We start from the raw sequence: 15,611 nt of genomic DNA on the forward strand, positions 1-15,611 counted from the left end.
GCAGCTGCTCCATTCGGGGCAGCCGCTCAAGAGAGCCACTCTGGAGAGCGTTTTGGCCCACTCTTTCATGCCTATACTTTTATTAGTTTGCTCTAATACTACATCGTGGCCCGAAAATGGCGTGTGCGGATATGACGCGTCCTGCACATAACGGTGATTTATTGGACTCCCCGCATCTCCCCGTGTCTCTTCGTGTCTCTCCTCATCTCTCCACATCTCCCCGCATCTCCCTGTCTTTCTCCACATCCCCACGCATCTCCCCACGTCTCCCCATGTCTCTCCACATCTCCCGGCGTCTCCCCGTCTCTCTCCACATCTCCCCGAGCCTCACCGCACCTCTCCACGTCTCGCCGTGCCGCAGGAGGAGATCTCTACGCCGGTCTCTACTCGGACTTCTTCGGCGAGGACTCGGCCATCTTCCGCACGTCGCCGCAACGCCACGCCCTGCGCACGGAGCACGCCGACCGCCGGCTGCTCGACGGTACGTGGGTCACGCCGGCAGGTCACGCCGGGGTTCATGCCGGGGGTCATGTCGGGTCATGCCGGGGGTCATGCTGGGGGTCATGCCGGGTCACACAGGGTCACGCGGGGGTCACGCCGGTGTCATTACGTGCAAAGCGATTTGGATCTGGTATGCCCCCTCCCTCCTCCCTCCCTGTGCCAGCCGTGCCCCGGCGGGCGCGGTCGACGGCAGCGGAGGCGGCGACCGCGCGTGTCCGGTCGACTCTCCGACGTGTTTGTCGTACGATGACTCGGGGGCAGCCGCCGCCCCCCACACGCTGCCTGCCGAAGGCGGGAAACCCCCGCCGGGGGTTCGCTCCCGGTGCTGATGATGTCACACCGTGCCCCCCCCCCTGCCCCATCGCTTCCCGTCCAGCGGCACATTTTTGTTTTTTCAATCATCGTGACGATCCCATCGTCATGATACGTGGCCCATCGTCACTATTTAGTCACCGATAATTTTAGCCTACGAAACACGCTCTGAGCACAACATTAAGCTGGCTCACGACTCTTACACGAGCCTCAGAACTGAGCCACATGCACACAGAGAGAGAGAGAGCGCTGGCTCAGCTCCCTGGCACCACCATCGCGAACCACACGGAGAGACCCGGAACTGGCTCATCGCTGCCACGGTTTTGTGGCCATCAAAACTTAACTAAACTATGAACGACGTCTTATTTTACCATGTAAGGCCCACTGAGCTATATAACTTATTTTTTTCATAAGCGACCTGGCCACAAACGATAGCTCAACGAAGTGGCTTGTCATCGTCACGTGGAAATGTATAGCAGTAGATTATCAATGTGGAGGGGGAAACCTGGAGGACCCGTAGAAAAAGTCCACGCCACCACGGCGAGAGAGAGACACACAAACTCCAAATATACAGCAGGCGTCTAGTTCGGGATAGAACACACGTCCTCCTGCATACCAGGCGAGGTAGTTAACATCTCCTAGCCACTGTGATGATGTGAGAGACAGACACGCAAACTCCAAATATACAGCAGGTGTCAGGGTCGAGATCGAAACCTACGATCGCCTGCATACCAGGCGAGATAGTTAACATCTCGCCACTGCAAATTATACAACGGTGGTGGTGGTGGTGGTTGCCGTGCTGCAACGTGGCTGGCTGTGGTCTGGCGCTTTCCAGGAAGCAGCCGAGGGTCGTTGCATCTCGCACGTCCTGCCACCGAGTGGGCGAGACGGAGGTTGGGTGGGCGAACGATTGAGTGCGGTTGCGGGTGAACAAAGTCGCGAGGCTGTCAGGTGGACTGTGCTGAAGCGGGCAGGAGGACTCGAGCGAGACGGGGTTTGGGCCTCTGCTGCCAGACGAGTGAGCTGGGCCCATCACCAAAAAACGGCAAGAACGCAAAAACAAACAAAATTAAGCCCGGCGGTGAAGCGAAGAAAAATCAGCGCGATGAGAAAACAGCCGTTGTGTTTTTCCCCCTTCACTACGGCCGGGTGGAGACGCCTTCGGTGATGGATGGGGTTGAGAAAACGGGGGCGGGGTGGACAGGACCCCCCCCCCCCTTGGCCTAATCACGCGTTAATTGAGGGGGGGTGGAGGCGACGCAGCAGCGCTGGGGGTCACGGGTCGCTCCGGCTCATTAGCGGGCGTGAGAGAGGATGAATATAGAAGAGTATGTTGCACTCTGTTTCTGGCAACAAAAACAAACTCTGATAACCCTCGCGTGGCGTAGCTGCTCGCCCCGAGCTGTAAGTGCTCTGATACGCGCGTTGTCTTCGTGCTGCCCGACCCTTGGCGTTGTACTCTGGTCTCACACCGGGACAGAGACTAAGCCATGAAGAAGGCTGTCTCTGGTGTATACCAATCAGTTTCAAAGTGAATGCCATATGTTATCAGAGCATGTCAATCTGCATGTTCACCACAAGTACCGTTAGTTGTTAATGCATTGCTTGATTCCTTGCGAGCGGTGTCTATTTGTTTTTTGGACGTCTTAACACCTGTTTTATTGCTAGAAAGGGGTAACACCTATTTTTACACTTCATACTTTGATACTGGAAAAAAAAGGTCCCGTTAGAAAAGATGTTGGCGGTTGGTAGAGGGCTGTGATAACAACAACGACAACAACAACAATGATGATGGCATTGCCCTTCATTTGCCCTTTGGAGAAGCCGCGTGGGGGGGGGCAGCCCCCCTTCCCAAAGCGCGGGGCCCAGGGCAGTCGCCCCCCGATTCACCGTCACACCCTAGGGGGGATGGCTCTGGGTGGGGTAAAGTGTGGGTGCATTGACTTCTTCCAAGTTGTCTGGCCGGTATGGAAGAGTAGGCCAAAATAGTAATCTAGAGGGGCTCTCTGGAGGGGTTCTGTACACTTATACAGAGACCCATAGAGACCCATAGACTCGCACAGAGACCCATAGACTCGCATGGACTGAGTTGTGATTAAACCGGCTTCTCAAGTGCGGCGAAGTTGATGGTCTCAGCCCGTCCCCTTGACTCAGCCTCTGCAGACGACTCTGACGACACGTTGACGAACAGCCTCAGCAGAGCGCGTGGAGCGTGTGCCCCCCGTCGATTGTGAATAAACGCGCCGATCGAGCCGAAGCTCAGAAGTTGTTCCGTGGCACCGATCTCGTCAACGAACAGACTCCCCATTGCCTCCCCCCTCTCTCCCCTGTCCCCCCCCCCATATTTTGCAGAGAAAACACAACGAATGTTTCTGAAAGTAGGGCCCCCCCCCCTACCCCGTCCCCTGCCGTAGGTCGGCCTCTCGCTGCGAGAGCTCCCGACGGGCGAAACGTCGTCCCCATCCCAGCGGTCATGACGACCCCCCACGGCACCCAGCCCCGGGCGGCAGGGGGGGGCACGGCTGGCCTAGACACTGCCGGAGAGACGCTGAAGAGGGTGAGGGGAGCCTACTGGGGTCGTAGAGCCGCGCTGGGACTCGCGCCGTGGGCGGGACGTCAAAGGGAGCCCTCCATGACATGGCCTTGGAGGAGGAGGCTGAGGCGGTGGTTTCGTTCGAGACTCTCTTGGGGCGAGGCTCGGAACGTGCCAAGGACAGGGGGAAGTGGAACTCATTGCGGCGTTACGTTCCATGGGGGAGTAAAGAGGATTTGGCTAACTCACCAACTATACATCTTGACTTAAAGCTTTCGTGACTGCAGGAATTCATATTCTTTGGGTCTTAAAGTCACGGAGATAGGTTGAAAGAAAATGACAAAAAACTACGACGTTTCGACCACAACACGAGCGATCGTCATCAGGTGATATCTTCATCAACTATAAGTATATATTCACACATACAAACGTGGAGTATGTAAAAGGCGACAAAGAAAAAATGAAACAATCAAAATATATACACATCAATCTTAGCGATAAATTGTTGCATGAAGCGTCGGCGTAGCCGTTGGCGTGGGTGGTGGCATCTCGCGGCCGCTGGGTCGAGGCCGCAGACACGAGGGGGCAGCGCTTGATCCCCCGACAGAAGGGGCACAAAGAGAGCATCAGCCAACACTTTTGCGATACCGCTTTCTTGCATTGCGCAGGCAGAGCCAGGGGTACGGCACCTCCTCGATCCCCACGTCTCGAAGGAAAAGACTCGCAACGTGTTGCCACCCGTGTGTGATCCAGCAACCCCGGCTGCTTCCTCCAAAGCGCCGGACCACAGTGAGCCACGTTGCAGCGCGGCCACCACCACCACCGTTGTATAAGTCGCGGTGGTGAGATGTTAACTACCTCGCCTGGTATGCAGGCGGGCGTGGGTTTTGATCCCGACCCTAACGCCTGTTGTACATTTGGAGTTTACGGTGTCTCTCTCTCTGTCTCTCTCTCTCCCCGTGGTCGCGTGGATTTCTCTCTAGGTCCTGCGGTGTTTTCCCTCCACGCTTTAGAATGAACGCAAGCGGCGTTCCAGAGTCATTTGGCTGCATGTACATTTCCACGTGGTGACGATGAATCCACTTCGCTGGGCTATTATCCGTGGCCAGGTGGCTTCTCCAACAGAGCCAGGCAGCTCGGTGCGGCCTGCACCTGGTGGATTACGACGTAGTTTGGTTTACAAATTAAGTGACGATAACGGTAGCAGCGCCGGAATACTCGGTCCTTGGCCGTTTTAGCGGCCGCTTCTTAAATTAACTTTAATGATAATTACTCTCATCAATTTACAAAGTGTGGGCAATGTAACGCGTCTTTGATCGCATCATCTCTGCACGTTAATTCCTTTTGTTTTCTCGCCGGGGTGAAGTTACGCAGCGGCGGGGCGGTGCGGGGGGGGCAGTCGGCGGGTTTGTGTGGCCGTGTTGTGCCGAGGCCCCGGGTAACGGCCGCCCCCTCCCCTCCCCTCCCCGTGTGGCCTTCAACTCAGATGTGTGGGTCTGGTTCTCATCACCGCTGGGGCACCGGCGGCGGCCTCCGCGTCATTGGAAACACGTGCCGGAGTTTCCCAGGGCACGGAGCGCGGCCGATCTGTCTCTCTGCGCGTGTTGGTGTGCTCCCTAACAGCACTTGCCCCTACAGTCTGCTCAGGCTACACGGGGATCTTTGTCTTTGCGTGCGCTGCGCTTCGAACCGGGCGACCCGGGTTCGGTTTCCCACTCGCGGCCAACGCTGGTGGCGATTATCTGAACCGGTCCTGGGCCTCCCCTAGGTCGACTCAGGCTCAAATGAGTACCTGGTGCGGTTGTGTGTACACATCAGAACTGTGGGAGACAAAGGCGGGCAGGGCGCAGCGCCGGCCACACCATCCCTTCGTGTGCCGTGCCGGCCTTCGTAAGTGCTCGCTTAACAGCACTTGCCCCAACAGTCTGATGAGGCTTTCTAGGGGCGGGTGAGTGGGGGGATCTTTGTCTTTATCTTTGTGCGCCGTGCGGTTCCCACCGCGGGCCCCCCTGGCGAACGGCGTGTGGCGGCCTCTGCCCGCGGCGAGATTCGGGGGGCGTGCGGCACCGCGCGGCGTGCTTGCTACTCCCGGCGTCATCGCGGGACAACGCCGGGGACGTGGAGGAGGGGAAAGAGAGAAAATAAACCAACAGCAGCGCGACCGACCGGTGTTTAGTGTTTGGGGTAACATTGCCGAGTCGTCACGGCAACGCGATGCAGTAAAGTCCCCGGCTTGCGGAAGACCCCCCCCCACCCCCGACTTACGGAAACTCTCCGGTAAATCGTGTTGTTTTTTAAATAAGGGAAAAAAAATCCACACTTGGGATATTTTTTATCCATTTGCGTTGGTTTACGTTAAGCGCGAGTGGTGGAGCGCGCCGAGGTTGCGGGTGGACACCACGGAGCGAGGCGTAAGGGGCCCAACTTCACGAGGATTCAGGGAAATGGAATTTACCGCCGCGTTTACGTGAACATTCTCCCTTCTGTGGCATGCTACAGCGGTGTGCGATACGGTGCCGAGAGAAAACGAACGAGTAATCGGGTAACGGGAAGGCACGACGATTTCTGACTGCGAGATTTTTATCTTGGGGGGTGGGGAGGGGGAAATCGATCAGTTCTCGACATGCGGAACATGCGGGTTTTTATCGATCGTTCTGGTGGAACTCCGAACCCGTCCGTAGCGCGGTCACTGCCCCCATGTCTCACGGGTCGGGATTCGTCGCGCGGGGCTACGGTGCAGCCCGTGGAGCTGTGCGGTAGCAACTTCCACCACCCGGCGACACGCGCGCACACGCAACGGCCAATCGAATCGAGTGAAATCTCCGCCCTCCGATCAGCTTTATGTTTGTCAACGTGCGACCTCCGGAGAAATTGCTGACGGCAACGTCGGCTGTCGCCGGTCGACGTTGCTTCTCTGCCGATGTGAAGCGAAATCAGCCGGCACGTCCGTCCCACGGCGGTGACGCCTTGAATTCTATTGGCTCTGTATCGGAAGCACAATCTGTATTCGTACTGGAGGAATCTGATGAGCTATAAAGCTCTTTTTTTCACAGATGCCCTGTGCGCTGGCTGATGGAGGGCTACAGTTAAAACATTGGTATCGTTAAACTAAAACGACTAAGCTATTTGTATTTTTTTTTACCAGGTAAGGCCCCACTGAGCTATATAGCTCGTTTTCAGAAGTGACCTGGCCATCACAAATGATAGCTCAACAAAGTGGCTTATCGTATGGACCATTATAGCAGCCAAATCCTCTAAACGCACGTTGTGTCTAAATGTGGAGGGAAATACAGGAGGGCCCGGAGTAAAATCTACGCGACCACGGGGAGAGAGAGAGTCACACAAACTCCAAACATACAGCAGGCGTCAGGGTCAGAATCGAACGCACGACCTCCTGTATACCAGGCGAGGTAGTTAACATCCCACCACGGGAAGCGAGATACCACAATCTCCAAATATACACCAGGCGTGAATGTTAGGATCGAACCCACGACCTCCTGTAGACAGGCCGAGGTAGTTAACATCTCGCCACTGAAACGCGCCGATTGAATAGAACCTCGGCAGTAGTTTCGTGACACCGACTATGAGCACGTGGCTTCAGAAATGTATAGCAGCCGCATAATCGACCCGCGTGACCAATGGGACCCAAGAGAGACTCCATGAAGATTGGAAAATCCAGCGGGGAGCAGGGGACAAGCGCGGCTTGTTTGGCCGTGTGGCGCTACGCACAGCTCTCACGTCAAAGCTACTCACGGCCATCTGACCCCCCCCCCCCCCCCCCAATAAGTACTAGTGAAACGATAACGGTGAGTCGCCATCACGGTGACGATCTCCCGTGTTGAATCGCCAGGCGGCTCGGCTAAACCTGACCGTGTGCGTAACTAATCGATTTCACACTTGAACTTCAACAGTTCACCCCCCGCTCGGTGATAAACGTCGATTCCCACACAAGCCATTCTACGCACTCCGTGATCCACTTTGGAACGGTTTTATTCGGCTTCCTGATTTGTTGTTCTCCTTCAGCTGGTATGAAGGAGGTCGTGGGTTCGATCCCGAGCCTGAACGACGCCTGTTGTATGTTTAGAGTTTGCGTGTCTCTCTTTCCCCGTGGTCGCGTGGATTTTGCTCCAGGTCTTCGGATTGTTCCCTCCACATTTAGAATCCAAGTCACGCACTCAAAGAATTTGGCTACGAAAAATGTTCCACTTGATGATGAGAAGCTTACTTCGTTGAGCTATCATTTATGGCCAGGTCGCTTCGGAAAAAAAGCGAAATAGCTCAGAAAAAATCCACGCAACCAAGGGGATAAGATGCAAACTCCATATGTGCAGGCGTCAGTATCGAACTCACGACCTCCACCGACGCTGAACAGCCACAGCCTGCCACGGAAACATCTCGCAAATCCGAATATTTATCTTGGAAGAATCCGACAGGGCCATGAAGGTTTCTTTTTTTCCCTCCAGCAGTCGTCCGCGGCGTCGATCCCTTTAAGGAAAATGCCCAACTTGGATAAACGAACGTCGTCAGCGGGCCGTGCAAACGAGTCGGCGTGGCCGCAGCCGCGGATGGAGAAGAGGCCAATTGACGCGACATCTGGAGTTGTTCCATGGTGGCATCTTCGGGTGGGGTGGGGGGCGGCGGGGACGCTGTTCTCCCAACACAGGCACAGGTGCACGCTCCTGGCTCCCGAGATTTGCAGCGAAAGGCGCCGCATGGCGCCGTTGGGATGCGATTTGAGGGATTGTCGAGCGTCGAAGGCAACTTCAAGTGAATTCGCTTTTGCTCTTTGGGAGAAAATTGCGGTCGCGCGCACAGATCCGGCGAGAGCGATCCCCGTTCGCGTGGAAACGGCATCCCCATGATTGGGCGTTGTTGATGTTTGTGTGTTGTGGTGGTGATGGCGGTGTTTGTGTCGCTGTACCCGTCCCATCTGCCTGTGCGGTCGCCTGGGAGACAGCCGTTTGATGTGTGTGTGCTGCGCGGTCTGTGAAAAAGATTTTCGTAGCTCATCGGATTCGCCCCCACGGTCGTTCGCATCGAGAAACCCCGCTCCGTGCGCAAATTGGCGTTGCTTCCCGAGTGGAGCGCGGGCCGCCTCCACAAAGCGTCTGGGTGGGTGCGCCACAGGTCGCTGGGAATGCGTTCCGTGCCAGTGCCGCCGTTGATCTGTCCATCTGCCTGCTTCCGATCCGTATGGTTGGACGCCACGGTGGCTAGGAGATGTTAACTCCTTCGCCCGGTATGCAGGAGGTTTGTGGGTTCGATCCCGACCCCCTGACGCCTGCTGTATGTTTGGAGTTTGCGTGTCTCTCTCCCATCATCATCAAGGTGGATAGGGGATGTTAACTTCCTCGCCTGGTGTGCACGAGGTTTGTGGATTCGATGTTGACCCCTGATGCCTGCTGTATGTTTGGAGTTTGCGTGTCTCTCTCCCATCATCATCACGGTGGCTAGGGGATGTTAACTCCCTCGCCTGGTGTGCAGGAGGTTTGTGGATTCGATGTTGACCCCTGACGCCCTCCCTCTGGTTTTTGTCCCTCCACATTGAGAATCGACGTCACGCGTCTAAGAGTAATTTGGCTGCTGCGATAGATTTCCACGTGATGATGATAACAATGATGATAAGCCACTTCGTTGAGCTATGATCTGTGAGGGCCAGGTCGCTTTGGGAAAAAAAGAGCTACACAGCAGCACAAGTAGGGCTCCTACCCGGTGAAATAAAACAAAACATTGTTGAGTTGATGCTTCTGCGACGTTGCCCGCCAGTCCGTCGCGTTCGACACGGACTGGGAGGGAAGTGACTTTTTTTTTCTGCTGACGAGAAAAGAAAAAGAACCACGGAGATTGTCTAAAGATAGACGCGATGATGTCGGGTGGATTCCTATCGGCGGCCGCCGCCACCACCGCCACAAAGCAGCTCTTGTGTAACCGCGCGGCCCCTTCGCGAGGTTTCACATCCAGCGGTTTGGAGCCTGTTCATTGTGTTTTTGAGCAACGCAGCCTGAACCTGACCCCCCGCCCCTCCCCGACCGACCCCGTGTCCAGACGCCCGATCCTCGCATCGCTGCAGATAATTTCGGTCACTGTGTGAGGCCACTCACAGCCATAGCGGCGACTCGATGCGTCGGTTCGTGAGTCAATAATCATCGATGAATGCTGATTGATGTCAAATCGCATGTCTTGGCATCAATGTTTCCGCACGTGTTGCATGTAGTGTGGTCATGTGTTTCTCTGTGCTCTAATTCATATGTAAATATATCTATCTATCTCTGTCTTTCTTTTAGTAATTAATCTGTCTGTTTCCTGTGTCTATTTGTGCTTCTGTAATACAACTGGCTGTCTCTCTCCGTCCTGTAATTCGTCTGTAGATCTTTCTATCCATCTCCGGTGTAGTCATCTATCTTCATATCCGTCTGTTAATCCATCTGGTTATCTACCATCCATCTCTGTTTTTCATCTGTCTCTCTGTCATATATTTTATGTCTTGTAAACAGTCTCTGTCCGTCAGTATTTCTTCTGTCGCTCTCTCTCTCTGTCCTGCAATCAATGTCTTGTCTCTGTCCGTCTGTAATTCATCTTACCCCTCTGTAATTTCTCGGTGTCTCTCCCTGGCGTGTCTCACAGAGCCCCGGTTCGTGGCGGTGCACGTCATCTCCGACACGGACGACCATGACGATGACAAGGTTTACTTCTTCTTCACGGAGATGGCCATGGAGACGGACGGGAAGAGCAAGGCGCGGTACTCGCGTATCGGCCGCGTCTGCGCGGTAGGTGCGGGCCTCGGGCCTAGGCTGTCCTCGCCTGCGACACCTCAGGCTCACACACCTGCCAGCCCTCAGGCTCACATACCTCCCAGTTCTCAGGCTCACAACATAACCGCCAGGCCTCAGGCTTTCATACCCGTCAGGCCTCAGGCTTTCATACCCGCCAGGCCTCAGGCCCACACACCTGCCAGGCTTCAGACTCGTATACCCGCTAGGTCTCAGGCTGATATAACTTCCAGGCATCAGAATCACTTACCCACCAAGCCTCAAACTCACATACTCACCAGGTTTCAGGCTTACCTACCAACCAAACCTCAGACTCACATACCCACCAGGCCTCAGGCTCACATATCCGCAAGGCCTCAGGCTCACTTGCCCGCCAGGCGTCAGGCTCAAATACCCACCAATCATCAGGCTCACATACCTGTGGGGCCTTAGGCTCACATACCTGTAAGGCATCAGGCTCACATACCTGCCAGGTTTCAGGCTGACATACCAACCAGCTCTCGGGCTATCCCTGCTTCATCAAGTGGTACGATTCGCTTTGAAAATGTAGCCAAATTAAGTGAAAACCCAAATCAAATATTGGTCCACTGTTTTGTACAGTGATTATTTATGCACTTTGATACACTATATGCATCCAAACTTTTAATTGTAAAATTGTACTTTTTGGCACATCTTTTGTTAACTGGGCAGGGACCATCAGCTTACTACGCGAGTCTATGATTCTCTATGTGAGTCGATGGGTCTCTACGTGAGTCTATGGGTCTATACACGAGTCTATGGGTCTATGTGTGACTCTATGGGTCTCTACGCAAGTCTATGAGTCTTTACGTGAGTCTATGGGTCTCTATGCGAGTCTATGGGTCTCTGTGTGAGTCTATGGGTCTCTGTGTGAGTCTATGGGTCTCTGTGGGAGTCTATGGGTCTCTGTGGGAGTCTATGGGTCTCGGTGGGAGTCTATGGGTCTCTGTGTGAGTCTATGAGACCCCGGGTTTACTCTCCGTGGCTGTACGACTACAGCCCAGGATCTCAGCCGCATCCTCTGACCTCTGCGCCAGCCGGGTGCCTTCTCCTCCTGCACATTCACGCGAGTCCGCTCGTGAGCGCGTGCATGCGTGCGTGCGTGTGTGTGCGTGCATGTGTGGGGAGCGGTGGTGCAGCGGTCAGCTCTTTGCTACGAACCGGAGACTCGAGTTCGATTCCCGCTCACGGCCAACACCGGTGGCGATTATCCGTACCTGTCCTCGGCCTCTCCTAGGTCGACTCAACCTCAAATGAGTACCTGGTGCGGTGTGTAAACATCGCCACTGGGGAGACAAAGGTGGTCGGGCGTGGTTTTGACCACCCACTTCCCTCATGTGCCATTTCGGCCGTTATAGGTGCTCGCTAACAGCACTTGCCACAACAGTCTGTTACGGCTATACGGGGGATCTTTGTCTTTGTGTGCGTGCATGCGTGCGTGCAAACGCGTGCGCTCATGCACGTGTGCGTCTTTGTGTGCGTGTGTGCGTGTGTGTGCGTGTGTGTATGCGTCTTTGTGTGTGTGTGTGTACGTGTGTGTGTGCGCGTGTGTGCGCGTGCGTGCGTGTGTGCCCCCGCTGGCGTGCAGAACGACGCGGGCGGCCACCGCGTGCTGCTTAATAAGTGGAGCACGTTCACCAAGACGCGCCTCCTGTGCTCCGTGCCGGGCCCCGACGGCATCGACACGCACTTCGACGAGTTGGGTGCGTGCCCCCCCCCCCATCCCCCTCCACATCACCCTCCCCACCCCCATCCCCCCCGTACGTATGTTAAACTTCTTTCGCACCGTACAGAGCCACCGCCACCACTAATAATTGGATGCCACTGTGGCTAGGTGATGTTAACCATCTCGCCTGGTATACAGGAGGTCGAGGCTTCGATCCCCACCCTGACGACGCCTGCTGCTGTATATTTGGAGTTTGCGTGCCTCATGTGAGCACCGGGCTGCTACGAACGGCTCCTGCTAGACATGTCCACGTGATGATGACATGTCCACGTGATGATGACATGTCCACGGGATGATGACATGTCCACGTGATGATGACATGTCCACGTGATGATGACGAGCAGCCGCTCCGTTGAGCTGTCATCTGTGATGGACAGGGTGGCTTCATGCCTCAGTGGGGCCTTTAGCTGGGGAAATACGAAACGTTGGTTTCGTAGTTTTCATCGTTTGTATGAAACAAGGAGCTCCTTCACTCCTGACGGCTGTGGCTGTGACGAGTGGAGTGGTCGCGACACTGAGCCCTGTGCCCCCGCTCGGCGTGCAGTCGACGTCTTCCTGCTGCCCACAAAGGAGGAGAGCGACCCCCTCATCTACGGCGTCTTCCGCACGGCGAGGTGAGCGGCGCCTCCTCCTCCACCTCCTCCTCCTCACCTCCTCCACCTCCACCTCCTCACACCTCCTCCTCCTCACCCCTCCTCCACCTCCTCCTCTTCCTCCTCCACCTCCTCCTCCTCACCCCTCCTCCTCCTCCTCACCCCTCCTCCTCCTCCTCACCCCTCCTCACTCCTCCTCTTCACCGCTTCCCCCCAGGATTCCGCCTAGCGCCTCAATCCCAACTCCCGACATAAAAAAACAAATGTGGTTCATAAACAACATCGTTTTATATGATTTGTCAAAAAATGTGATTTTAAAAAATATCTATGTTTACGTTTTTAAAGAAAACACACCGACATATATATTTGACTTGTTGACGATTTTTCTCTTAGTAAAAAAAATTCGTGAGAAAAACTTCTTCCACTTCGCTCACCCCCCCCGCCCCCCCGCGATGTGGATCACACCGCGTGACGGAGAATCCTCCTCGAGGCTGTGGATTGCGATTTGAGCCGTCTCCCCTGCCCCCCCCCCCACGCCTCCCGCTCCAACTCACGCGAGCGCGCCGAGTTCTGGAATATTTGGCGCGGGGGGCACCCCATTTACCCCTCCCCCCCCCAATCCCACACCGCTCCCCCGTGGAGGTCTCCAGCAACGCGAGCAGATCACCGCAGTCCACGCCAATCCGCTCGCGCTCCGCTCGTTTCGACTCGCCGCAGGCAGCCACGCTCTGGGCCTCTGGCGGGGCGGTCGCAGCCTAGAGGCGGCGGTGGCGGTTGTAGCAGTGATAGTGGTTGTCGATGGTGGTGGTGATGATGATGGCGGTGGTGGTGATGATGGCAGTGGATGTGATGGCGGTGGTGATGATGGGAGTAACACCGGCTCCCTCCCTTCTGTACGTGCGTGCGTGCCCACACGTGCCCGTCGTGTGCGTGTGCGTGTCACGTGTGCGTGTCGTGTGCGTGTCGTGTGCTCGTGCGTGTCGTGTGCGTGTCGTGTGCGTGTCACGTGTGCGTGTGTGTGTCGTGTGCGTGTCACGTGTGCGTGCCGTGTGCGCGCGCCCAGCCACGTGTTCCAGGGCGACGCGGTGTGCGCGTACCGCATGTCGGACGTGCGCGACGCCTTCAACGGGGCCTACGCCCACAAGGAGGGCCCCCAGTTCCAGTGGGCGGCGTTCGAGGGCCGCGTGCCGTACCCCCGCCCGGGATTTGTGAGTACGCTCCCCCTCGCACCGCACGCACGCACAGCAGGGCCCCCCACCGTGCCCTCCGTTAGCGCGGTGGGCTACGTACGGTGTGACAAAAGTCCGCCCTGTCGGTTCCGGTGCTCGCCGAGCTGCACCGGCTCCCCGGTGTGCCGGACGACTCACATCGTCAGAAGATCGGCGCTCGTCGCGCACGAAGCGCTCGTCACGAATGGAGAGCGACACGTCGCTGATCCCGTCAAGGAGCAACAAGCCACCATCACGCCGCCTCCCTCCCGTCATCGTCGCTGCGGCGGCAGCGGCTTCGGGCTGCTGCCGTCGGACAAAGGCGGCGGTCGCCGCGTCGTCGCGCGGCGTTTTTGGCCGTCTGGAACGCTCTTCCCTTCCGATGTTAGGAAGCTGCTGGGAGCTGAGCTGCACTTTTACATCATCATCATCGTCGTCGTCGTCTAGATTGGCAAGCTCAAGTCTTTGGAACTGCTTCTTGTGTGTTTAGTGTTGTGTTGTCCTTTCCCCGCGTCTCCTATTAGCGCGGTTGGCTACGTACGGTGCTAAAGTAGCTCAACACGCGCACACGCACGTACGTTAGAGGGCCCCCACAGTGCCCCAGATGTAAATTCTTTACACAGCCTTCACTTTTGCTGTGAATCCATGAAACATTTGTGAAGATGCAATCGCTCCGCCGCCTCGGTGATGTTGTCGTGAGAAAGAGAGAGAGAGTTGGGAGGGAGAGAGATAGGGAGGGAGATAGATAGGGAGGGAGATAGAAGCAGAGAGAGAGATGGAGGAATAGAGAAAGATGGAGAGAGATGGAAGTAGAGGAGGAGACAGCATTGAAAAACAAAAAACCGAAATGATGAACGAAGCAAAGTGCCGACTACACCGAGCATCTTCTTGTCTCCTCTGATCGTAAAAAAAGAGAGAGAAGGAAAGAGACAGAGAGAGATGGAGGTAGAAAGGGCGATAGAGAGTGGGAGGGAGAGAGATAGAAAGAGAGAGAGATATAGTGTGAGACGGAGGGATGGGGTGAGAGAGAGAGCAGGAGGGAGAGGGAGCGAGCGAGTTGTAAATCCCGAAGCGGGATTCCACGGCTAATGCGCCACACGTGGTGTCTCCGTGCCGTGGGAGAATCGATTACGAGGCCTCCCTCCCTCCCTGCCTCCCGGACGGAGCGAGGGAGCGAGGAGGCTGTGGCGCTGTTCCACTTTCTCTTTGGTGCCTCCGATTCCGTAAATACCACGGGGGTGGGCGGGCGGGCGGGCGGGCGCGGAGATGGAGCGTTGAAATCGGCGGCTCCGTAGGATTTGAGCGGTCGCGCCAGAGGCCGCTTTAGAAGATTCACACGGAGGGGGAGTGGGCGGGGGGGGGGCCACAGGGGACAGCCCCAAAATTCCGAGCCTTATAAACAGGGCCCTACGATCACCACCACCACCACTGTCACTACCCCATGCACCTCCGGTTAGCACGCTTGGCTACGTACGGTGCGAAAGAAGTCCAGCGCACAGACGTGCATCCACAAATGATCACGCATGCATTGTCAATAACAAACTCTCCAGCGGTGGGGACCGTCGCCACGGCTTGCGGGGGAAGCCTCCATCCAGGAGTGGATTGGCCACGGCTGATGGTGACGACAACGATCAAGATGATGACGGCGATGACGATGATGATCATGACGATGATGATGATTATGATGATGATTATGATGATGACAATGATAACGATGATGACGACAATGATGATGACGACGATGACAATGACGTCGATGATAATGACGATGATGACGACGACGACGATGATAACGATGATATGATGATCACGGTGACGATGATGATGACGATAATAACGATGATGACGACGATGACGACCAATACCCCGCGGGGGGGGGGGGGGATGGTGTGCGGGGGGTGGAGCGAGCGGTGGTGCACCGGTTAGTGCGCTGCCGCTGTGAACATCTGT

General features: G+C 56.0%; 1 protein-coding gene across 1 annotated transcript in view; it reads left to right on the forward strand.

Annotated features, from left to right (window-relative positions):
* Window positions 1–15,611, forward strand: part of LOC144731698 (semaphorin-3E-like) — a 47,081-nt gene that overhangs the window by 20,584 nt on the left and 10,886 nt on the right. Inside the window, exons 7-11 of the mRNA XM_078612875.1 lie at window positions 362–481; window positions 9,971–10,113; window positions 11,723–11,837; window positions 12,405–12,474; window positions 13,517–14,102. Of these exons, the coding sequence (XP_078469001.1) occupies window positions 362–481; window positions 9,971–10,113; window positions 11,723–11,837; window positions 12,405–12,474; window positions 13,517–14,102 (1,034 nt within the window). The remainder of the gene's footprint in view (window positions 1–361; window positions 482–9,970; window positions 10,114–11,722; window positions 11,838–12,404; window positions 12,475–13,516; window positions 14,103–15,611) is intronic.

Source organism: Lampetra planeri, chromosome 40 (assembly GCF_965212315.1).
Source record: "Lampetra planeri chromosome 40, kcLamPlan1.2.h2, whole genome shotgun sequence".
Classification (NCBI taxonomy): Eukaryota; Metazoa; Chordata; class Hyperoartia; order Petromyzontiformes; family Petromyzontidae; genus Lampetra; species Lampetra planeri.